Consider the following 26,527-nt stretch of genomic DNA (forward strand, 5'->3'; position numbering starts at 1 on the left):
ACAGCAGTTCCTGCCTGTGTGAGTCAGGAGGTGTACACAGCAGTTCCTTCCTGTGTGCATCAGGAGGTGTGTACACAGCAGTTCCTGCCTGTGTGCAGCAGGGACTGTGTACACAGCAGCTCCTGCCTGTGTGTATCGGGGCGTGTACACAGCAGTTCCTTCCTGTGTGGGTCAGGAGGCGTGTACACAGCAGTTCCTTCCTGTGTGAGTCAGGAGGTGTGTACACAGCAGTTCCTGCCTGTGTGAGTCAGGAGGTGTACACAGCAGTTCCTGCCTGTGTGAGTCAGGAGGTGTACACAGCAGTTCCTTCCTGTGTGCATCAGGAGGTGTGTACACAGCAGCTCCTGCCTGTGTGTATCGGGGCGTGTACACAGCAGTTCCTGCCTGTGTATGTCAGGAGGTGTACACAGCAGTTCCTTCCTGTGTGCATCAGGAGGTGTGTACACAGCAGTTCCTGCCTGTGTGTATCTTGAAATCTGTACTGTACTGGTTTGGGGGGATTTTTTTTGGTGCCGGCCTTTGATTCACTTTGGTGAATAGAATTATACAGAAATGACAGTTCACCAAACTGACTGCCAGGCCTCACTCTGTTAGACCCCTGTCTCTGCTAGGAGAACGTGCCCAGGCTAGCCAGCTGGGAGTCAGGAAGTTAATGTGCAGCAGATGGTCAAGACTGTCCAGACCAGGCAGCCCCTGCCAACTGACCAAGTGACCACAGACTCAGAAACGAGCCCAGCCAAGATCGTCTGAGGCAGTTCTATATAAGAGGACAAGGCAGCCAAGCCACACACTGTGAGCTGAATAAATGTTGTTGTTTTGAGCACAACATTTTGGGGTGGGTTTTAATACAGAATTTCCATGACAACAGGTTACTGGAAGAGTCAGGGCTATACTCTGCATACTCTATTGTCTTGTGTTCTGTTAGGTTGGTTTTTTTTTCTTTTCAGATTAATATGAGGGTACATATGATTAAGTTTTTAAGTTTTCTTCTGTAAGGTTAAAGTCTGGGTTGTAGTTGTGCCTTTCACCTAGGACATGTGCAGTATCCCTGTGCAACATGCCCATTGCATGAAAACTTACCCCACCCCCGTCCCCCACACCTGAATTTAATTGAGTTTTCCTCTCACATATGTGAGCATATCTCACAATGGTCTGTCCCACACATAACAATTCTAGCATAAATTCCAAGATCCTCTAAGAGACATTTGTTTGATGATATACGTTAAAATACAACTAGTACTCCTCACACCCATCAGCATGGCTACTCTCAAAAGTCCACACTATAACACGTGTCGAGTAGGAGGTGGAGATTGGCACTCCTGTGCACAGTTGGTGGGCGTGTAAAATGGTATAGCAGCTATGGAAAAAAATATGGAGGTTCCTCCAAAAATTAACAATAAAAATACCACACAATCCAGCAATCTCGCATCTGTGTATTCATCCAACAGGCGGGAAGCAAAGCAGGCTGTCAAAGACATATGTGTGTCCATGTTCACACCAGCATCATTCACAAAAGCCAAAAGGGAGACGTGTCCACTGATGGATAAACAAAACCTCCAGCATACATACAATGGAATATTATTCAGCCTTAAAAAGGAAGGAAGTTTTGGAACAGGCTACAACATGGATGAATCTTGAGGACATGATGCTACTTAAAACAAGCCAATCACATAAAAACCCAACATTGCATATTTCACTTACATGAGGTACTTAGAATAGACAAATTCACAGAAATAGAAAGTAGAAAAGAGATTGCCAGGAGCTGAGGGATGGGCAAATGGGGAATAGTTACTCAGTGGGTATAGTTTCAGCTTTGCAAGATATCTTCTTCTTGGGGTACAGAGTTTCAGCTTCGCAAGATGCCCCCTTCTTGGGGTACAGAGTTTCAGGTTCACAAGATGCCCTCTTCTTGTAAATTCTGAAGACTAGCTGCACAGTGATGTGAATATCCATAACAGTGCTGGACTGTGTACTTAAAAATGGTTAAGATGGTAAATTTGATGTTTTATGCTGTATTTTACTACAAACAAAAACTTAAAATTATAGTGTGTACAGATATATATCATGATATTATATACTTAAGTGTAATTGCTACATAACCACTGACCCAGCAATTTCACTTAGGAGCAATTTTCCTAAGTACATGATTACACAATAGAAGTAAGTTTTTTAAACACACATCCAGGTATAGGTTTTGTAATGTGACTTCTGGGAAATAATGTGGGTTCAAGCGGCATGAGTGGAATCACTCAACTTTAGGCTAGGCGATGACACCATACTTGGGACTCCATTGTCGATGCTTGATAAACATTAGTGTCACAAAGTGAACAACAAATCATCTTACTGCTATTTTGTTCATCACACATGTAACAACTGGCACTCTCAAGTCATGAATCAAAAGCCATTTATTCAACTAGCGCACCGAAACCTCAGTTACCAGGCACTGTGAGAGGCTCTGACGAGACTGCAATGAGTGAGGAGAAAAGATAGTTACTCTTATGAAGCTTACCTGTAGTTGAGAAGGAAGACATTGCGTAGATCCATCAACACAAACAAAAATGTATTCGGTAACAAGACCTCCGACAAAAATAAAACAGAGCTACACGGGAACAAGGGACTGGGTTGCTGGCGTAGGTGGACAATAGGGGGAAACTCTACTGAGAGCTGACATAAGAACTAAGGTCATCAGAAGAAGCCAGCCAGCCAAGGATGGATCGGGCAGAAGACCTTTCCAAGTAGAAAGAACAAAGAATAGCCAGTGCAAAGAGTCTGTGTCTGTAGCAACCTTCATGTTCGCAAAGGAACAAAATCAGATCCATCCGGTAGCACAGATCAAAAGACAGGAAAAGGATTCAAAACAACAGAATCATTTTACACCTATGGATAGCAGCCTTGGAATCCAAGCACAAAAATAGTTATTTCCAATACTGCAACCCACGTGCTTGGGTTGCTTGAAGATTACTAACTTGTTACAAAAAGCAAAGATCGCTCTTAAAAGGAAATGTTTTGTAGCACCTATGTAAACAAATTTTATTCATTTATTGTTGAGGGCTTCTCCAAAACTATTGAGAATTAAGTACTTTAAAGTCACAGGAACAGAAATTAAATGGGAGTCCCAATTTGTTCTTAGGCTGAGAAAGTTTGTTATCACTATCCAAATCCAGGTGCAAAAACATTTTTGTTAATGTTACAAATTCACTGCTTAGAGAGAAAAGCTGCTCAAACACACCTGTACCTTTTCAAAGCTGATTTAATATTGCATTAAAGTAAACATATTGAGGACATGAATGTTTAGTCATCAAAAAGGGCCATTGCCCAACCTGCTGCTTAGAGGGAATTAAACAGGGTACTTGGCTTCTGATTAAGATCAACCTGAATTTCATAACATCCTCTCCAAACCCAACATTTTCAGGTGGTGCTTATAATTTCTCCTAATATTGGTTTTGTTACATGACATTTCCCTCCCTCTCAGTCTCATTTCTTTCCTTTCTCTCCCTCTATACGTATATACACATCTACATATACACATGTGCACATGTGTACAACACGTAAGTAATCACAGATGATGGTGAGTTTTTAAGAAACATCTCATCTTTCTATCTCTTCATCCTTTGTAAATGGCTTGTATGACCTTGTTTGCATACGCAGTTATTTCCAACTCAAGAGAGCAAATGTACCCACTGCTTTGATAATTGACTAATTTTATATTTGAAATATTGTCACCATTGTCATATATAGTTATGTCTTAGCCCCTTTGAGTTTAAAATAAGATTACAGGTCTCAAAATAAGTTTATAGAAAAAATATATAGACAAAATCCAATATTGAAGATAGCTCAGCTAGTAGTTAATAAAAAGCAAATAAAATTCATATACTTTAAAATGTTATAGCCATTTTGTTCAAAATATTATTTAGATTCTGTTTCCTTTCAGTTCTTAATTTATCTGTCTGCTTAAATTTTACTTATTCCTTCAAGAGTCATCCTACTTCCTATGTGAACGAAGTTGAAGATTTCTTCTCAGATTCACACCTACCTTCAAGAATAATGGGTGAGTATACATTTCTCAAAATTCTCCCTACCTTGAACATTGAATGTGTCATAATAAAAAGAAATTATTTTATTTCTAATAATTTATTATGTTATAACCTCTTCTATGACTTCCAGACTTTCTGGCATCTGTGTCCTTGCTGCGTCTCCTTCCCGACACTCACTTGGGTCTTTCCCATAGGTCATTTCTCTGTTTATTGTGCCTCTTTTGTATTGCCCGACCTTCACATCTCACCCACTTTCAGAGTACCCCACAAAGACATGTGGTCAGTGATGAGGGACATGTGCAAAGGTGGTCTCCCACGATATGACATGTGGAGCTGAGCAAGCCCAGGCACTCAGCAGATTGTAGCACAACACGTCACTCATGGGTTTGTGAGGATGTGGTGCAAACAGACCTACAACACTGCCAACCACGGAGAAGTACAGCAGGCACAGTCACGTGCAGGACAGAACACCTGATCATGCTCATCAACAGCTGGCGACTAGCTTATGTGTTTATACACTAGGCTGGTTATTGTTATTTTGTTCTTCTCCTTATAAATACAACACTTAACTATGAAACATCCTCAGGCAGGTCCTTCCAGAAGAAGCTATTGTTATAGGAGGTGATGGCTCCGTGCATGTTATTTCACCAAAAGACCTTCCCAAGGGCGAGGTTGTGGAGGTGGGAGGTAGTGTCACGATAATCTTGACCCAGTGAAGGCCTCAGCTAATGTACAAGGTCTGTCCGGAAAATATCCAACCATGTAATATGAAACAATAGCATTAACGATGGTTGGATACTGTCCAGACAGCCATTGTATATGTTTGTGTCTTCCATTTTAACAAACAAGTGTAAAAATCAAAAGAAAAGAGGAAGGAAGGGAGGAAAAGTTCAAGGTGTCGTCTCAGCAATGTTACAACAACCAACTAGTTAATCATGAACATTAACCAAGTCATGATTTTCTAACTCAGTGAGTATACACGAAATACTTTTTTTATTTAGTCACACCCTTAATTACATGAGAAAATAGTTCTCCATGAGTCATATATTCATTTAGTATCTTTGCACACAGATTCTAGGAAAATGTTGCGTTCAAGATTATTTTTCAACAAGTTCCACATGAACACTGAGTTATAATTCTAATAAAGCTAAGTTCTAAACATGAAACAAAGTCAATTATTTATGAAAATAACAAGCGAAATAAAAGAGAAGTTATGAAGAGAAGAATTCCAGATGACAGTATTCACGCTTACTTAATTGGATATGGAAATGTAATAAGAGACTGAAATACACTGACTGCTCTCAGAGCTGGTAAGCAGAATAGTGTGCTTTACATCACACGGGGTAACAGGGCACCACATGTAGTGCCTACCCCCCCAAATATGAGAGACTGAGATGATCCAAGTTCTTAGATAAAGCAGGGAAGTCATCTTGATCAAGCTCATGCAGCAGAAAACAGCAACAGCCAGAACAAAAAACTGAAGACACCAGACCTCAAACATTCAATTTCAGTCAAATACTAAGAGGTGCTGCTGCTGTGGGTGGGCAGAGGGATGGAGTGATGGAAGCTCACCGCCACTACCAGGGACAGGTCTACAGGGACCAGGGGGAGCTCAGGGGAGGGTCAGGAAACTGAATTCTACACTCAGCAAAAACAACCTTCAAATTTAAAGGCAAGACACATGTTGATAAAGGTAGGTGAAGAAGTTCACTGCTAGATTAATTGTTTTAAAAATATTTAAAGATTAATGTACATAGTTTCCATTCAATAAAAAAAAAATATTTAAAGAAACCATTCACTGGGAAGTATTAAAAGAAACCATTCACTACCAAATGGAAATGGGGACTGACATAAAGAAATGAAGATTATCAGAAATGAAAAATTTGAGGGTAAATATGAAGAATTCTTTTTTCTTATTTTTAATCACTTTAATACATAAATGTCTTAGGTGAGAATATTAACAATGTCTCGCAGGGTTGATGACATACTCAAAAGTAAAATAGATGACAAGATAGCACAAAATATGAGAAGAGTGACTGGGATGATAGTAAGGTTTTTACATCCATGAAAAGTTTCAATATTATTTGAAAGTGAACTGTGCTATACGTGGTGTGTATACATGTATATCTATATGTGCATATACTGTGTTTCCCCCAAAATAAGACCTACCCCCAAAATAAGCCCTAGCAGGATTTCTATGCATTTGTTAAATATAAGCCCTACCCTGAAATAAGACCTAATGATGGGCGTGGCTATGCAGTATACCTGCATAGTAGCCACACCATGCATTTGTGGAGAGGAAGATATCCCCCAAAATAAGCCCTAGTGTGTCTTCTTGAGAAAAAATAAACATAAGACAGTGTCTTATATTCAGGGAAACATGGTACATGTTATGTGTCTCAAAACTTCTATAGTGACCTACCTGTGTGCATATATGTGTGTGTGTGTTAAAGATAAATATCAAAACCCTTTAGCTTCTTTAAGGAGAAACCATGAACAAAAAGTTTTTAAAAGTATAAATAAGTCAATGGTAGAGAATCTTTTAATGAAATTTCTTTTAAAAAGAATCTAAATCAAAGGAAGGCAGAGAAATGGTGGGGGGGGGGGAAGAGACCAGATTGGATAAATAGAAAACAATTAGAAAGATGACAAATTTAAATCCAACCATATTTATAATTATAAAAATATAGATGGATGGTCCAAATATACCAAATAAGGCAATAACTGACAGATTAAATTTTTTAAAGCAAAATTCAAATATATGTTATCCATAAGAAATCCCTTTAAAATATCCCAGTCCAGTCTAGGTAAATTAAAAATAAAAGGATTGAAATATATATCATGCAAACTATCTAAAATGATGTCTATATAAATATCAGAAAAATAACTGTCAGGAGTAAAAATGATATTAAATAATGATACAGAACTCAATTTTATTTCAAGAAGAAATAGAAACGAGACATATAACTAACATCAGAACACCAAAATACGTAAATCAGAAATAGATAATACCAAAAAGAAAAACAGACAAATCTATAATTACAGTTGAAGATAACAATATTTATCTCTAAGTAATCACCAGAAAAGTAGACAGAAAACTCATAATGACAGAAAAGACCTTAAAAACGTAATCAAGCACCTCGACCCACTTGGTATTTTTTTTAATTCCACACACAAGAAAGCAAACACATTCTTTTCAGTCCGTCTGTAACATCCCTAAAGATAAACCAAATGTCTGAACACAGTAACTAAGAAAATGACATGAAGGCTCTGTTAACCAGTTGGATGAAAGTATTTCAAATTGTATATAGAAACAACACACTGTACCCCATGATAGTATTAATGTACACAGATATGATTTTATAAAAAATATACATATATAATATACATATGTATATATATATATAATGGGTACATAAGCTTTAAGAAAAAAATTACAAAAAAATGTAAAAGAATCAAGTCATGTTCAATGTTACACTATTCTCCTTTCCATAAAATAATTTAACTAGAAACTAATGTCAAAAAGATAATTCTGAAGGGCAGCTCCTGTGGCTCAAGGAGTAGGGTGCCAGCCCCATATACCCAGGGTGGCGGGTTCAAGCCCAGCCCCAATCAAAACTAAAAAAAAAAAAAAAAAGATAATTCTGAAAATCTACTAAGAGTTGGAAATTAAACAACACACTTCCAGGGCTAAAAGAAGATAATAAAATCTATTGAATTTAATGAAAATTAAAACAAACGTCAAAATAAAAACATACATCACCAAAATTTGTAAAATTCAGGTAAAACAGTATTTAGTCAAAAAAAATGACATTAAAAGTTTATATTGCAAAAGAAGAAAGGTTTAAATTAAGCAAACTAAAATTCAAAATTAAAATATTAGAAAAAAACTAAACCCAATGCAATAGAAAGAATAAAAAAAAATCCAAAACAAATGAAACAGAAACAGAAAAATAGTAGAGAAAATCATTTATGCTAATGCTGGTTTTCTGAAAAGATGGGTAAAACTGATGAAGTCATCACCAAGTCATCACCACGGTCTGGGTTTTTCACACATGTCACCTCCTGAGGGTACAGGTCATCACGTGGTGTGCAGAGTTAGTCACTGCTGCAGACACCAGCCTGCTAAGCTTGTCAAACAGCAATGTGGGATTTCAGAAAATTTTCGAAGAATCGTCCAAATACAGGTAAAAACAACTTTACTGAACGACATCTTATACTGGTAGTTTTTTCTGTTACTTCTCTAGTTATGCTATTGTGCTATTAAAAAAAATACTGAAGTTATTACGGTTGTTTTAGTTGTGGGCTTCACATTTTGCATAATCCATTTGTGGAGCACTGGACAAGACTAATATCTTTTCCCTTTTTTTAGTTGAAATCATTTTACAAGTCTCAAGGGGCCTAACACTCTATGTTTCCATGAAATAACTGGCCTGGTGGAGACAGGTGACAGCATAGAAGCAAGTGCTGTAGTGACACAACCACCTGGAACTGCGACAGCACCTGTTTCTGTCGAGGACTCCGGAGATGAAGAGGGTGGAGCAGTAAATAATCTGCCGGGTTCTTTGTAAATAATCTACTGTAAATAATCTACAGTAAATAATCTACCTGGGTGTCTTACTCAAGATGACTGTGATGCTGAGTCTGCCTGAGAAGGTCCCTCAAACGCCCCCGGAGATGACTCTCCAAGGATTCTAGGCCAGGGAAAACAGACATAAGATGGAGTAAGTCAGACTTGAGGCACTCCTGAGAACCCCGGGCATGGCCTTCTCATAAGGTGCCAACTCACTGCACATTGCAGTGATGGCGTTCCAAGGATGGGGATAAAATGTTCCGGAAAGTGGCAATGCTAGAAGAGACCTGTTACAAGAAACCAGAAGACCTACTAGAAGATCATGGTCCATGGCAAGACCCAGAGGATGCCCAGTCACTAACGCCGTCAAAAATGTGCTCGTCAGAGTCGTACCAGACTCCTTAGGAAGTTCCGGAATACAGAAGGGCCTGGCACAGACCAAGGCCACTGAAAGCAGTGAGAATAGCGGAACAGTATTTGATGCAATAGAAGCTCAGAGCTGATGCCCACCCATGAGAAACCAGGGACTTGGAATTACCACAAGGACCAACAGCGTCACAGTGGCCCCCAATGACACTGCAGAAAGTTACAGACACGGTGTATAGAACATGGTATTCCTTGGGAAAAATAGGAAATCAACAAAAAGCACTATCCAATTTGTAACATAATGAGAAATCCAAGATGATTACCTGAGGTTGACAGCAGATTTCCCAGTAAACAGGCACCATGTATTGCCTGGTTTCCACATCTGATCCAGTTTTCTGACCAGGAATGTGTTGACTGAATAAATGACTGTGTCCCAAAGGTGTGCACCTGCAGCTCCATGGCAAATATCCACTGCAAGTCTGTTCTCCTCCACAGGGAAGGAGGTACTCAGATAGTTAACAAACAGCACATGCAGGGTCCAGGTTGACGGGGGCATCTGCAGACCCAAAGCATCATTGTGGCCCCACTATCAGGTGGAAGTATACAGGGGTCAGACAACAGACGAAGTGAGCCCTGGTCAACAGCTAGTTTGCAAAAGGTCCACTGTGTCTATGAATCCACTCAGGGATCTCTGATCTGAATTTCGGTAGCAGGCACAGCCCCGTAGTGAATCCTGGAGGTTGATGAGTACAGTAACCCAGGACGGAGCCAACGCACAGCAGACTGGGAGTTACCCAGGCAGGGACTTCACCTACTGCCTGGCTCTGGCAGACGAAGGGGGAGAAGCCACAATAAATTCACACACAGTTTCTTTCTTGTGACCTGGAGAGACGACGCCATAATCGGCTTTAGGGAGACAAACAGGCACCACCGTGAGCAGAATTCTCAAGGCCCTTTGATTGGGGTTTGGGGGGAATGCATATACAAAGTGAAAAAGTGAGCAGGTGTTAGTCTCACGCTTCAATTAAACAGGGAGTCTCTGGTTCAAGGAAGAGCACTATCAGTGGAGGGCAGGGGAGCACTGACTACAGACCAGAGGACACTGCGGCAGGGTGTTAATGAAGGACAGTACAGCCCACAGGCCGGACACGGCTGGAGGGAGTTTGTCAGCTGCCTTCTAACTTTGTTGATGACCTGTCTCTACTAACTGCTGATTTCTATCTAGATATTTCCCAGGCCAGCTTCTCCTCTACTCTGCTGGACATTCCACCACCCCCCACACGTGCAGCAACCTTAGGTGTGCAGATCAGTGGAGGCTGAGGCCTTTCCCACTCGAGTCCTCTGGAACGCCAGGCTCCACTCACCTCCATCCACAGATGTGGACTGTCACAAGCTCATTAGGAGTAGTCCTGATTGCCACTGCTGTGCTACTTTCTAGAACAGATTAACGTGGCTTCAGGTCAATACTATGTAGCTATTGATTTGGTGGATAAGTTCATTTCTATTCCAATTAGGAAACAAGGTCCAAATCAGTTTGAACTCACATGAAGTGGACAATGACATTCACTCCTAGTTTTGCCTCAGGACTACGGTAACTCTCCCGACCTCTGTCATAATGGAGTCTGAGCTGGATGGGCATCACTTCACATTGATTGATTCCACCAGTGAGATCACACTGATTAGAAAGGATGAACAGGAGGAGATGGGGGATGTCTGGCTTCTATAAGACACTGTCACTTCAGAGGAGGGTAGACAACCCTACAAAGATTTGGCAACCCGCCACTTCACAGAGTCTTCCTGGTACACGAAAGCCTAATCCAGTGCATTCGTTTCCTAGGTCTCCTGTAACAAACTCTCGCAAACTGAGAGGCTTAAAACACAGAAACGTATGACTTGCAGCCTGGAGTCTGTCTTTTCTCCTGCTTGGCTTTAGCCAGCACCACTCTCTGGGGACTCACAGAATGCCTGAACCACAAGCATGGAACCTGCTGTAGTGACCCAGCCAGGGACCCATTTCAACAGGTGAGGGGTCATGACCTTGAAATCCTCAGGTCATAATAACACAGTGCTCCATATAGACATCAGCCGAACAGTGTTGATATGGTCACCGAAGGCACTGCCGACCCTCCAACTTAGCGGCAATATTGTTCCTGGATGAGCTCCACCTTTTAGGACACCAGGGAAACAGCAAGTGTCTCTCTGAACTACAAGCTATGGCTGCCACCCAGGCAACCTGTGCTGCTTACGCCCAGAGAACAGCTGGCAAGAAGAGGGGACGTGATCTCCTGAAGAGTAAGATGCTGATTGGCAGAGAGGAAAGGGCTGCAGCACTGGACGGGGCGAGGGAGGAACAGGTGGCCAGTTCAGGGGACTCGCCTGGGCACCTCTTTGTACCCCCTTCCTAAACACTAGACGAAAATGACAAATTGTCAACCCTGGCCTGAGTAGAGTAGGAGTTACCAGGGCCTCAGCCATCTCCTAGAGGATTTGGGTCACACCAATGAACCCTGGGGAGATGACAGCCTGTGGCAGGAATTCAGGATGAAGAGCAGCAGATGTCCCTCAAATCAACTGCGGTGATGGAGGCAGCAGCTCCTCCCACTGACTTGCTCCCCTGAGTCTCCACTCGGGAGGCGATGCCGCTGGGACCTGGAGGAGCTGCCCCAGGCTGCATAGGGCTCCTCTGTCTGTCTTCCTCAAGGGACTGCAGCAGTGGGACACTCACTCAGATGTCCTGGAGCAGGGCCTTTCTGCCAGGTGTCAGGAGCCTGGTGAGCTGACAGCTTCCAGCTGTTAACCCTTTCAGCCCAGCCTCATCTTTCAAATGGACATCCTGTGGCACACCCCGTGCATGCTGAGGCGCCACAGGGCAGCTGAGGCCAGCACTTCATCCCACACTGAACAGCATTCACTCTGGAGCTCTGCACTGTGTGGGGAGCCTCTGTCAGTCCCGTGTCAGCTTCTGACTCAGCTCGGCCCTGCCCCCTCTCGCCCTTCCCCAGCAAGCCGCCCACTCCCCACTCTCCATGTCTGCTTCCTGGACAGGCTCCTCTCCTGCAAATCCCAACTGCTGCGTGGTTTTTGTTGGAAAGCCACAAAACGTGAGAATAACTTTTAAAAAGCATGATACTTCAAACTAAGCAAAGAAATGGAAATCATTTCACAGAAGACGCACATAAATTTACTCAGTTAAACATCAAGTGTATGGTGTTCACCTGTGATCATAAAATGTTACCCAAAGACGAAACGAGCAGATGGGATCAAGCCGTGTTACGTGGAGCAGATCTTGGCCTTTTATCCATCTTCATCTCCATAAAACTAAAGATATTTAGTATTAGTATTTCATTAAGAGATATTTCCATCTCCTATTGTCAAAAAATTGAAGGAGATAACAATAAATCATACAAGAAAGTGGAAATGAACAGTTCACAAATTGATCAGATCTTAAAAGCCCATCCAGGACAGTGTCCAGCCTGAGGGCTGATTGAGTTCTAACTATTAACTGGCTCCTCCAGGAACACAGTGCCTCAAACAGTTCCATCTCTCCACCAGTGGGAATCAGTTGAAATTCTCATTGTGAATGGAAATTCTGTAGATCTTATACCAATGGCCACCTCAGTGGAAACCACAGCCAACCCCAGGGGGAGAGAACACTGTGTAGAGACAGAGGGACATCAGCTGCCCTCCTCCAGCCCTGCTTTTCGCACTTCACAGCTTCTGTCACGCAGCGATTCCAACCAACTTGCATGAAGCTCAGTGGAGAAGAAATGGAGAGGTTCCCGTGGTAAGTGGAGCGAAGGCTGAGGGAGCCAGAGGAGTAGAGAACCTGCTCCCTCCCCACCAGCCTGCCCCACACCCCCGGCAACTCCGTGAGTGGCCTCTAGCTGGCACAGCTTTGGGGAAGGAAATTAAGCTACGAATTAAGACAAAGAGATAGAGAAAGTGATTTATGAAGAAGGGGAATTGAGGCCACCGTGGGGGTGTGCCCAAACACACCTGTCTTTGCCTAATTACACTTCCTTGGCTTTTTTTTCTTTGAGAGACAAGGTCTCCCTTTGTCATCAGAGTGCAATGGCATGATCACACCTCAACTGTATCCTTGAACTCCTGGCCTCAAGCAATCCCCTACGTCACCCCTGGAGTAGTTGGGACTATGGGCGCACCCGACCACACCTAGCTAACTTTAAAAGTTTCCTTTGTAGAGGCAGGGTCTTGCTTCAATACCCGTGCCAGTCTCAAACGCTCGAGCAATCCTCCCACCCTGGTGTCCGCCTTCTAAAGCTACTTGGCGTTCTGGAGTCAACTTAACAGTCCCGCCTTAAGAAGGGCTCTTTCCCTTTCTTCACTGTCCTCCTGCTGTGTCACCTCAGGGTGTCACCACAGCATCAGCAACTGCATTGTCATCCTCTACATAACTCACACACTATAAAATCCACCCGTTTAAGGTATACACAGCAATAGATTTAATATCTTTACACAGCGATGCGAGCACCACCAAATCTAATTGTACACGTTATCACAGCCAGAGAAACCTCATCTCCGTTAGCAACCATTCTCCCGCATCCCCTTCCTCCAGTCATGGGGACCGTGAGTCTACTTGCCTCTGGGATGTACCTGTCCTAAACATTTCATATAAATGGTTTCATACTACCTGTGGTCCTTTGCCTCTGGCTTCTTTCACTCAATCTAATATTTTCAAGGTTTGTCCATGCTGTAGGATGTGACAGCACGTCACACCCTCGTATGACTGATTAATATTCTGGTAGTATAACACATTTTTTATCCGTTCATCAGTGGATGGGCATTTGAATTGTTTCCAGTTTTTAATTATAATGAAGTTAATATAATGCTGCTGTCTATTTCTGTGTCTGCGTTTCTAAGTGGACCTGTGGGATATGCAGGACAGAATTGCTGGGTAGTTGGTAACTCTACGCTTCACTCTTTGAAGGACTGCCACAAACGCTTTCCAGTTTCCACTGTCCTTTCACACCAACAGTGTAATTAATTATAGTAGAGCTTTCACAGTTGGCCACCTCCCCACATTGACCACTTTCTTAAGTTGACTTAATTTTCTTTTTTTTCCTCTATTTTTTTTAAATTTCTTATAGCATAACTGTGTACATTAATGCAATCATGGGGTACAGTGTGCTGTTTTCATACACATTTTGAAATACTCTCATCAAACTAGTTAACATAACCTTCATGTCATTTTCTTCGTTATTGAGTTAAAACATTCATACTCTGCTTTTAGAAAGATTCACTTGTACCCTTGTAAGGTAAACCATAGAGGTGACCCCACCAATCTCCCTACCTTCCTTCTCCCCATCCACCCCCCTCACCTCCCCCTCCCACCCCCTTCCCATATTCTAAGGCTATAATTAGGTTATGACATTCCTATAAAAGCTATGAATTAGTTTCAAAGTAGGGCTGTGTACATTGGACACTTTTTCTTCCATTCTTGAGATACTTTGCTAAGAAGAACATTTTCCAATTCCATCCATATAAACATGACATGCACCATGCATACCTATCAGCTCAGTAGGCCTAGTTCTCTACGTTGACCACCTCCACATGTTGACGAATTTGGTACAGTCCCTTGGGTGGTGAACTTACAGAGGCTCTACTGTACTTTCATTTATCTGGCCCTCAAATTTCTTGAGGATGCTAACTGTACCTTGTATTCTATCATATCCCCAAAGCCTATAGCACAGTGGCTAATACACTATTGTTGTCTATAAATATTTGTAAATAATTGAAAAAAAACTCAAATGTTTTTTAGCTTCTTGCCTTCTTCTGGAACCTCCCCTCATCAGAATATTCCTTCCCAATATCTTTAACTTTCATTTCTTCAGACTTTCCCCTATGAAGCTATTGTAAGTAGCTTCTAAATACCAGCGAGTCCTTGAAGTGAGTGCTGTAAAATGACTGGATCAAAGGATCCTGATCTACTTGGTGTTGCCCATCTGCACATAAAAGAGATTAATGTAAGATAAACTGATGGTAAAGTATTTCTGAGTTAATACCAGTGGGCAGGCAGGCAGGTGCTCATACATATTTTCAAAGTGATCTTCTAGCAAATATGGCACAGGACATATTAATATTTGACTCTCAGACGCCCTCTTCTGGCCCTGCTGTCAACAGCACTAAATGACCTGGCAGGGAAGGGAGTAAAGTGGCCCCTATATGGGACGGCATAGGGGACCCCTCCCATTACAAAAGCAAGCAGAGAAGACCTGAAGATGAAAGAGCCTTCCAATCCCAGCAGCTCTGAGTACACATTAGCCTCCCCAAAGTGGCACTTCAGTAGCCTGATGAATTCTAGCTCTGGCCAGTTAAAGAGACTATCATTGCATGTCGGAAATACAACTTTGATCCTCAGATACAACGTGGACATGAACACTGGGAGAACTGACACTGTACATACGTCCACTCCTCTGGATCTGAAATAAGCTCTGTCTCTTAGGAAATCACATATGAATATGCATGAATTCCTTGCAAAGTCTCACAAAAATCCTCTCACTTACGCTCCTGATAGACATTCACTGACTCCCGAAAAGAAAAGACACTTCCTGACGTGTTACAGAGGACACACCACATTGTATACCTAAAATACGCATCATTCCAACTCTTTAGAAATAGAAGTTTAGCGTGGGTAACTATACTAAATTGCCTAACTTATTGAAATTCTATATAAATTACCTGCAGTAAGGAATGCACACTCTCACACAATAATGGGATTAAGAATGTCCATTTTCTAATCCCAAGAACTTGTCAATGTATTATACCATGTGCCAAAGGGAATTTTGCAGATTTTAAGACTATACGCTTACAAACAGGGCGATAATCCTGGGTGATTAGATGAGCCCAGTGTAAGCACATGAGCCCTCAGGAGGAGAGATTTTTCTTCTTTAACTGAACTCAAGAAAGATACAGCAGAAGGGGAAGATGGAGAGATCTGGGCGGTGGGGGGTCTTGACTCACGATTGGAAGAGGGAGGGGAAGAAGCCTGGGAAGAAACACGAGGGGCCTCTGGAAGCACAGAGCAGTCCCCAGTCACAGACGATAAGGAGATGAGGAGCTCAGCCCGACAATCACAAGGAACTGAATTTAGACAACAACGTGAATGAGTGTGGAAGTGAGAGTCTCCAGGCTAGGCTACGGACAAGAGCCACGTCCAGCCAGCACCGCAATTTCAACCTCATAACACGCTGAGCAGAGGGCCCAGCCGAGCTACACTGTGATGTACGAAACTAGGAGCAAAGAAATTTGTGTTTCTCTAGCGCCACTAACTTTGTGGTAACGTGTGTGGCAGTGATAAAAACTAATGCATCCCCAAATATCAGTGTGTTAAATTCCAATATTCTATGATCCTGAATACACAAAACCACTAGAACAGCACTGAAAATCACACCTTCCCAGAAGCAAGGGCACATTCTACTACCAAATGTTATTTTTTATAATGAATATATGGGTCATTACACTCATAATTACTGGGTATTTTTAAAGATGTTATCTAATAATAATACACTGTTTACTAATTTCCACTCCAATATTGAGCACTCATTCATTTTAAAGAATTAAATAGATGATGACTTTGTCACGTTTTTATAAAATTGCCTCATCGGTTTGATTCAGTTCATTTTAAGAATGTTTGTCTTTCCTCACATGTTCTAATATATTTTATTAGGTTTATGTTTAACATGACTATTATTACATAATAATATATAACATTAGTCATGTACTGTACACATATCAGTCACATTAACAGAAGTCAGTGATTATTCATAAAGTTGAGTCAATCAATGCTTAGGAATAATGTGAGAATATAGTTAGATGCCAAAGACTTACAGGCCTCAAAAGTACAAAGAACTCAACAGCAAAAGTCACTTATATTTTTAGCTCATGCATGCATAAAGTAATAGAGTTCCTTTCTTACAGGGTTTTATTGGTATGATGACTCTATTTTGGTATTTATAGTTCTCGAGTTAGTAGCTCAGAGTCACGTGTGCCTTTGCTGTGAGCACATTACAGTTGCCCCAGTTCCTCGTGTGCAGTTCACAAGTGTAGGACTACTCAGGCGTTACCTGCTCAAGCCACGGTTTCCAAGTTACAACAATGCCAACAACATTAAGTTTTTTGTTTTGTTTTGTTTTGTTTTAGAGACTCCAGGATATAACACAAACTCTTGATTGAGAGCTTGGACACTTACTTTTTCTGAGTCCTTTCAGCCAGCCTTGCAATCTCTATAGCTGCCTTCCTCGCTTCAAAATCCTCTCTTTTTATTATCTCTCCAGTCCCTCGATACCCCAGCTCCACCAGCTGGCGGGCCAAGCTTTCATCCTAAAGAGAAAAATCAATGGAGAGTAAAGGATTAGGGTACATTGTCTGTGTTTGTCAGGTAAAGTCCAGTTGGAACTGACCACTTCACCCAGCCGGTGTGCTGAATTCCCTTATACTGGGCCCAGTAGGTCATTTGTACCCTCATAGCAACTTGAAATTAAAAAAAGAAAAAAGAAAGAAAGAATCAATTGGTAGATGTATGGGAGAATGTCTTACTTTCTCCCATACAGACCAAGCAATTGTTTAAAATGACAAATGAAGCTTATTATTTAAAAATGAGACATGATCTGTTAGATATGAAAATCCAGAAGTCTTCCTAACAATACGTTTATACACACCAGATTTGGTCTTCCCATTCTCACAAGAGAAGAAAAGGAAATATCAACCACTAAATTTTCTTAAAGGGGCTGGAGGACAAAAGTCTGTTGTGTTTTACTTAAGAAAACAGCTATGGCTAATTAATAGTGTATCTTTAAAACAATAAAATTAGCATAATAGTGCTCATACAAGAAAGACTTCTTAAAAATTTAAAACAAAGGGAGAAACAGGCGGCTGTCAGAAAGTTCAAAGTTTCAGAGACTTAATTCCTCGAAGTCAATTAACTGATGACACAGAATACTGTAATTTCAAAGACAATGTGAAGAGGAGCAGATGTTTCCTACTTAACTACAAGGATATTCTTTCCATACAATTTTGGTACTAATAAAAACAGTAAAGTAGGAGCCCAAGACAGTAACCACAAACAACTTCAAATGGGGAAAAACTTACTCCACAGTATTTTAGGCCTTGTATATTTCAGTTACTTTAAGAAATGTTTCACACGTTTTTGTCACTTACATGATAATCAAAAAAGATAATCAAAAGTTTCTCTATGATCTGAAGAGTTATCATTTTGCATGAAGTTATGGTAGAAAGATTAAAGCATTGCATAAATGTATTTATATATTAATAAAGGCATTATCATCTTAATGAATTATAAAATACCTGAAATATAATGAGAACATCATATATGTTAACATAGTCATCACTTAACTAGTACATCACTAGTACATCACTTAACTAGTACATCACTATTTAACGCAAGAATTGTCTAACAATTAAATGAGAAAACGTAAGATGCACGTGTAATAAACTATTCGACCCACGTGGCTATTTTAAAGTTACAAATATTCAAACAAACTCAAAAAAAATAGATAATATAAGGCCAGGCATGGTGTCTCATGCCTGTAATCCTGGCACCCTCAGAGGCCCAGACAGGAGGATCTTTGAACTCAGGAGTTCAAGTTCAAGACCAGCAAGAGTAAGTAAGACTTATCTTTACTGAAGAATAGAGAATTAGTTGGGTATTGTGGCAGATGCCTGTAGTTACTTGAGAGGCTAAGGCAGGAGATCACTTGAACCCAGGAGTTTGAGGTTGCTATGAACTAGGCTGATGCCACAGCACTCTACTTAGCCTGGGCAACAGAGTAAGACTCTGTCACAATGAACAAACAAATAAAAAAACATTGCTACTGAGTGTCATGTATATATTTGTGTATATATTTGCTGAATTATTACAATGCAGAGCACTAGGCATTGGAAAACCCAAAGCTGTTGACCTTGTTTCTGAGACGTTCCCCTGCTTAATAGACTTCCCTGTTTTTACCAGGCAGCCTAAACACAAAACTGAGCAAATGCCTCCCCCTAGTGGAAGTTTAATAGAAAAAGCAGGGCAGATTTGAGACTGGATTTTATAAAAGTGAGATCGTTCAAACATTAATTTTATTAAATATATGACTCAAAGTGAGTGTAAAGAAAGGACCCTTAGCTCAGTGATACCGTGAGACTCTTCTTAAAAATATAAAGTCCTTGTGGTCAACACAAAATTTTATATAATGAAGACAATTGAAAAGTCACTGTATTTATTTTACATACTGAATGAATTTTGTATTCCTGTGTACCTGACCCGGATTACACAAAATCATTTGGATCATTTGCGCTCACGTGTTCAGTAGATGGCATGGGCTATTCACAAAGCAAGCAGAAAGGAGCTGTTGGTGGCTCCACCTGTCATTATCAGGCCCTGACTACCCACACGTCCTCTCCCCTCTATGGTAACATACTTCTTTCTTTGTGTGTGTGTGTGTGTGTGTGTGTGGTAACATATTTCTGGCATGGAAACATTTTAGTTAAGAGTAAAGTTACCAGCCCAAAGGAAGTACAATGCCCAAGATTATCCCAGTAATCTGAGGCTTTCTTGGGTGTTTGGTTTAACAGAGAATCTTGACTCGCAAATTCCAACACAAATCTTTTCTCAACCTCCAAAATAACATCTTTAAGGGTCACAAAGAAAAAGTATCACATAATGTCAAACACTAAGACTTGGCAGCTCCCCTGTTGCTAGAATCCTGAAGTATTTTTTGCAAAATGTCAGGTAGATAGAATTGAATTGGAAAACAAAATCTGTAGGCCCACTCAAAAGCTAGTTTTAAAAAAAATTCTTTTTTTTTAAAGAATTTTTAAAGTACATCCTTTCTCCATTTTCTGCCCTAGGATTCAAAAATCAACTAAATGGGTACCATGAATCTCATTCTATCTTTTCTTACGTAGAAAACCAATGCATTATTATTGTGAAAAAATTAAATAGGGCAAACATATAAGCCCTATCAGATATCGCCTATGATCTTACCACTCAGATCTCACTGAAAGCCTTGCTACTGACATGTGTTCCCGTGTGCTGGGTTTCTGTGAACAACAGTAGAATCACGCTGTACAAAATCTCTCAGGGCTTACTTCCCTGACATTTAACAACATACCTTGAACACCTTTCCATTAAATAGACATGTGAGGAGAGGTAGTGTACATAACTCACTCTTGTGCTTTGATTTCACTGTCTGTCTCAGGCAATAAAAATATAAAAAACTTTCCTTTGATTTACATTGATTTGATTACTAGTAAGGTTCACCATCTGTTCACGCTTTGATCAGTCATGTGCATTTCTTTTTTAAATTGTTTTGAATTGTTAAATAAACACTTTGCTCATTTATTACTAATTTGTAACAACTTTATATGTTTATTAAGTATATTAACTAAATTACCTCTAAAATATCTATGACTATTTTTCCTAGGTCATGTTTTCCTGTAACTCTTTGTAGATTTTACACCTAAGTTTTCAGAGCACTTGAAATATATTTCAGTGTCTAGTATTGTAAAAAGAAATGCTTTTACTTTTTTATTTTTAGAGACAGAGTCTCACTTTGTCACCCTCAGTAGAGTGTCATAATGTCACAGTTCACAGCAACTTCCAGCTCCTGGGTTTAAGAGATTCTCTTGCCTTAGCCACCTGAATAGCTGGGACTACAGGCACTTGCCACAATGCCCAGCTATTTTGTTGTTGTTGTTGTTGCAGTTTGGCTGGGGCCGGGTTTGAACCCACCACCCTCGGTATCTGGGGCTGGCAGCGTACCCACTGAGCCACAGGTGCCACTGGAAATGCCTTTACTTTTTCAAGATTTTTTTTTTCTATTCTGAAAGAGACGGCTATAACCATTGTTGAAACTGCTTCTTTTTCCTGCCTACTTATAATTCCACACTTTTGTACATCTGATTCTTAAATATAGAATCGATTTCTAAATTTCTATTTTGACTATGGATTGGTCTCTGCTCTCTCAACCGTGCCACAGATAATGCAGCTGCTGCACTCTCAACCTACACAGACAGGGAGGGAGCCCCACAAGGCACTGGTCCCCCCAGATTTCAAGCCTCACTTCCAGAAGCAGCCACTTGATTCAAGCTAGGAGGATCAGAGTCAAGATTGTTGAGAAACACGGTATATTCAAATACCGTCTTCTGCTGACTTTACTAATCTACACAGTGTAAAATACCACATTCCCTAATATTAAAATGATATGGCATTTTAAAAATAAGCCTATTGTGGTGGGCATCTCCCCAAAACAGACTTTGGGTTTAGGTTTAAATGCAGCAAATTTACTGGAAAGCACCATCGGGATTGTCACCTCGAGGTGGGGGAGGAAGCGGGGTTGGGCAGTGGGATAATTCACAGCAAAGAGCCTCAGCTGTCCTGGAGTAGGAACGGCCTTTTAGAGTTGTCCCAAACTGATAGGAGGTGGCCAGATCTCTGTAGCACCAATCATGAGCAGTAATTGGGTGAGAACTGCCCTCAGCAAGATGAGTTTTAAAGAAGTGAGTGTTTGAGATGATTGCAATGAGCCTTGTTAGAGGTTTGTTGATTTTATTGATATTTAGTAAGAGAGCTTTTCATGGAGTTGGTTTTCTCTATTATTTTTATTTTTCAATTGTTTATTTAATTGATTTCTCCTCTTATCTTTGTTATTTCATTTCATCTGTTTATGTAGACTTAATTTGCCCTTGTTTTCTAGTTTCTCAAGGTAGAATCAAGGGCATTAATTTTTAGATCTCCTCTTTTCCAAAATAAGCTTTTGAATCCGTAAGTTTCCCTCAATATATTCCTTTAGGTCTATCTGACAAATTTTTGATATGGTTTATTTTCACTTTATTGAAATTTAAAAAAAAATCCAATTTTCCTTTCAATTTTTTTCTTTGACCCCAAGTTATTTAGAACTGTGCTATTTAATGTCCAAATATTTGGAAAAAATTTAGGCATATTTCTGGATTGATTCTATTTTTAATTCTGTAATGATCACACAATATAATTCTGCATGACTTCAATATTTAAATATATTGTGGTTTGTTTGATAACCCAGTGTATAGTTGCCCTTCATAAATGTTTCATGTGCATTTGAAAAAAAAAATTATTCTATTGTTGTGTGTGTATTACTCCACAAATGTTAGGCCAGGTGGGTCCTTCGTGCTCTTTGAAGCTTCTATATCCTTACATATTTTCTACCTTCTGGTTCTATCAATTACTGAAAAAGGAATGTTTAATGTTTATGTCTAGTTATAATCATGAATGTATCTACTTTTTTCAATTGTTACCAGTTTTACTTCCTACATTTTGAAGGTCTGTTATGAGGTGCATGAAATAAATGTTTATTATAACATCTTGCTTAATTGACCCATATATGTAATTGACTATATATAGATATTCCCTTTTTTCCCCTGAAATAGTTTATGCTCCGAGGTCTTACTATTCCTAATGGTAAGGTTCTCTTTATAATTCTTCTATTATTTATGTTTGCATGACACATAGTTTCCATCCTTTTAATCCATTTAATCTATAAATATATTTTATATTAAATTGTGTTAGTTATATTTAAAGGAGGCAGCACATGTTTCTTGAATTTGTATCTATTCTGACAACCTCAACTTTTCAATTATAGTTTTAGATCATTTGCATTTAATTTTCAGTAGGGTTGGGTTTTAATCTATACCTCATTATTTCATTTTTGCCTTGATCTATTTATTTAATTTCTGTTGCAATGAATGAGGTTTTGGGGGGTTTTGTTTGTTTTGTTTTAGTATTTCATCGTACCTCTGCTACTGGGTTGCAAATTATATTTCTATTTTATTTTTTAGTTGCTGCTCTAAATTTTATAAGAAAAAATTTCCCATATTACATTCTATCTTCCAAAAAATATTGTAACATTTCAAATATAAGACCCACCATGACATTACACTCTCCTGTCGTTTGTGCTACTATTTCATATTCTAATTCTATATATGCTTCAGCCACAAAATACAATGTTACTAACTTTTTCTTTCAATGGCTCCTTTAAAGATAAAGTTTCTTCACACAGTTTTCTTTAAATACATTAAAGACATTATAAACTGAGAGATAGATCTTTTTATTCACATACTTCACATTTCTGGTGAAAGTTTCCTGCTGATAACATGATTTTCTAGCTATCTAAAGAATGTCATTCAACATTTCTTGTACTGTACATTGGATACTAACAAATTATCATGGTGAGTGTTTGGTTGAAAAAAATCTCATCTTAATTTTTATTTGCAACTAGACACAGTGTTCTAGGCTGACTTTTTAAATTATTTTTATCTTTCAGCAGTTGGAAATGTATTCCGTTCTTCCACGGTCTGCGTGGGTTCTGATGAGAAGTGTTCACTCATTCTGTCTTGGTTTTACTCTATAAGACGTCCTGTTACTCCGGCTGCCTTTATGCTTTTCTATCTGTCACCAGTTTTCAGTGGTCATAGTAAGACATCCCTTGCAGTGTCTTCTTTGTGTTTATTCTGCTTGGAACTCATTGGACTCCTTGGCTGTGTGGATACTCAGCTTTCATAAACTTTGGAAACTCTTTGGCCATCATCTCTTTCCCTACGTCTTCTTCCCCCCTCCTCTCTGCTTCTTCTGGACTCCACTCGGGCACATTCGTCTGCTTGACTTTGCCCCACGGTTACTGAGGCTCTGTTCATTTTTTTCTAGTTTGTTTTTTGTTATTATCTTGTGTGTTGCTGGTAAACAGAGTAGTTGTAGCTCAATTTCAGATTTCTTTTCTGAATTCACTCATCTTTTCCTAATAAGTTTTCAGCTCCTGGTTCTTGCATTTTCATTTTAGATAATCGTGTTTCCTATGAAGAATAGCATTCTGACGCCTTCCAGATACGTATGGCACTCTTCCTGAGTCACAGCATTCCTCTATCCAGACTGCCAATCAGAGCTCTGGTAACAGCCACTATTTTTGATCATCTTTATCATTTGAATACTAAACTTTCTCTTTTTTTTTTTTGGCTGGGGCCGGGCTTGAACCCACCACCTCTGGTATATGGGGCCAGAGCCCTGCTCCTTTGAGCCACAGGCACCGCCCTGAATACTAAACTTTCAAATGTTTAATAGCTGAGTATGAAGTTTTCTGCAACTGTTCGAATGTACTCTTTCTCAAGTAAGGATAAAAGTGCGTTTGGAATTTTATTGTGTGCTTTTTCTACATCTATCGGGATGATCATTTTCTTCTTTTTTAATTTATTAATGTCATAAATGCTTGCATTCCTATAATAAATCATACTACTTCCCTCTGATATATTGTATCTTAATATGTCCCTGAGTCCATTATAAATTTCTTTCATTTAGTTCATAAGTAAAATTCTTCTAGTTTTTTATTGTGTGCTATCCTTTTCTGAATCAATGACAGGGCTATGCCAGGTCCTATACAATTTAAGAAACTTGTATCCTTTTCACTAATTTTTCATTATAAAAGACATAAATATGTTCTCCTTGTGAGAAAAATAAAAGATGGCATATGTAGTGAATTTATATTGTAGTAACTTAGCTAAACTGAAACTTTATTTCCCATCATTTTCTTTCCCGGGTTAGTTACCGATCAGGAGAGGCCACCAGGCACATTTGTCACAGCTCAGAAGGCAGAAGGGAAGTAGCTGCCATGTTGTTTTAGCTTTTGCAGAATTTCTTCCTTCAGTGTCTACAACTTCTGGGCCAGATGCATATTTAGCTCTGTGACTCACGGTCCCAGAGTCTCCTGAAGAACAACTCCATCACCCAAATCAGAAGGTGGGAGATGGGTTTCAGTCCTCACGGACGGCATTCGAGCCTTGCGGGCGTCAGTCTGACTTCAGTTTCCAGCGGTAGATACTAAAGAAACAGGCATGTAAATACCTCTCGCACATGTAAGAGCTTATTCAAATCTCTATTTTAAAAAGTATGTGTGTGGGGGGGGTGGTTCATGGAATGAGGAAGCCAAAGTTATTTAGTTTATGATCTTTAGACACCTGCAGTAAAGACAAGGCTGTAGGAAAACATGTGTTTGCTGCTGTATTAGCTGGCCAGGGCTGCCATAAGAAAATCTCACAGATTGGGTGGCTTAAACCACAAACATTTATTTTCTCACAGTGCAGACGGTCCGAGCTGCAGGCACTTGCAGGTTTGGTTTATTCTAAAGATTTTCTTCTCAGCTGGCGGATGGCCATGTTCTCACTGCACCCTCAGATGTGGCCCCTCCGTGTGTGTCCTAATTTCCTCTGCTTAGACACCCATCATATTGGATTACAACCCACCCATAGGACCTCATTTTGCCTTAATCACCTCCTTAAGGCCCTATCTCCAAGTACATTCACACTCTGAGATACTTGGAGTTAGGATTTCAGCTTACGAATTTCAGGATGACAAAATTCAGCCTGTAGGAGGTGCTATAGGACATTCCTGTGGACACAAAATGTATAAGAAGATGGGTTGTTTCTAAGTCTGCACCAGGCCTTGAAGAAAGACAGTGATGAGCTCAGGACTGGAGCATTAGCTGGCACTTGGTAACAAGTTAATTACATAGGACCACTGGAATCAGACCTTTGTTCTCACTGGAATAGAAATACTTACTCTGGATACATTTGCCTTTTCTGCCCACAGTATTGCTGAAACCACCCCCTGTGGACTTCCAGAATGCCACATCCACCATCATGGTATTCCACACAACTTTGCTTCTGACTATGGAACTCATCCGAAGTATGGCAGCTGCCTCATACTTATGCAGCTTACAGGCCTTACATGTTCCCCACCACCCTGAAAGAATGGGCTCGATGGAACAGTGAGATAGACTTTTCAAAGGCCCAGTGATAGTGCTGGCTAAGTGGCAATACCTATGAGCCTGGGGTAATGTTTGCAGGACGTTTTATGTAAAAAAAACATGCTATATGTTGCTGTCTCTTCCACAGCTAGGATGAGTCACAGGGTAGAAATCAAAGGTGAAAATCATATCAGCTCTTCTCACTACTACTCCTACTGATCCATTATCGAAATTTTCCTTCTTCTTACCACAATTTTAGGATCTCCTGTTCTAACAGTCTCAGTTCCTAAAGGAAGAATGATTCCACAGAGGCACAACAAGAATCCCTTTATCCCTGTGGACCCAAGGACCCACAAAACTGGTTTAACTGTCTTTTCCTATATCCCAAGAAACTGGAAATCTGGTTTCGTTAACAGTCACTTAATTCTAAGAGCTCAGTACACTGGTTCACTTATTTATTATATATGATATAATATTCAGTATAATGTTTGTATAACTGAAGAAACATTCTTTGTGCTGAAAATTCTAAATAATGCAATAATTGCTGGGGAATTCAGGGATGGGGTTAAAATGGTACGGGTTGGTTAAGTCCCTAGTTAAAGTGGAAGTAGGGGCCACTATTTGGCTGCATTGGGCCAGTGAATTAACAGGCAAAGAAGGCAGTTACTGCACCGGGGCGGGGTCTGAGATGCTCCTACACAAGAGGGCAGTTACTGCACCGGCTGGGGCTGAGATGCTCCTACACAAGAAGGCAGTTACTGCAC

The 26,527-nt window shown here is 40.2% G+C and overlaps 1 protein-coding gene across 1 annotated transcript in view; it reads right to left on the minus strand.

The window, feature by feature from the left end:
• The window catches only part of CUNH4orf22 (chromosome unknown C4orf22 homolog), a 486,210-nt gene that overhangs the window by 452,466 nt on the left and 7,217 nt on the right, over positions 1-26,527 (minus strand). Inside the window, exon 2 of the mRNA XM_003790054.1 lies at positions 17,183-17,313. Within this exon, the coding sequence (XP_003790102.1) occupies positions 17,183-17,313 (131 nt within the window). The remainder of the gene's footprint in view (positions 1-17,182; positions 17,314-26,527) is intronic.

Source organism: Otolemur garnettii, unplaced genomic scaffold (genome assembly GCF_000181295.1).
Source record: "Otolemur garnettii isolate 467f Iridium unplaced genomic scaffold, OtoGar3 scaffold00039, whole genome shotgun sequence".
In the NCBI taxonomy this organism is placed as follows: domain Eukaryota; kingdom Metazoa; phylum Chordata; class Mammalia; order Primates; family Galagidae; genus Otolemur; species Otolemur garnettii.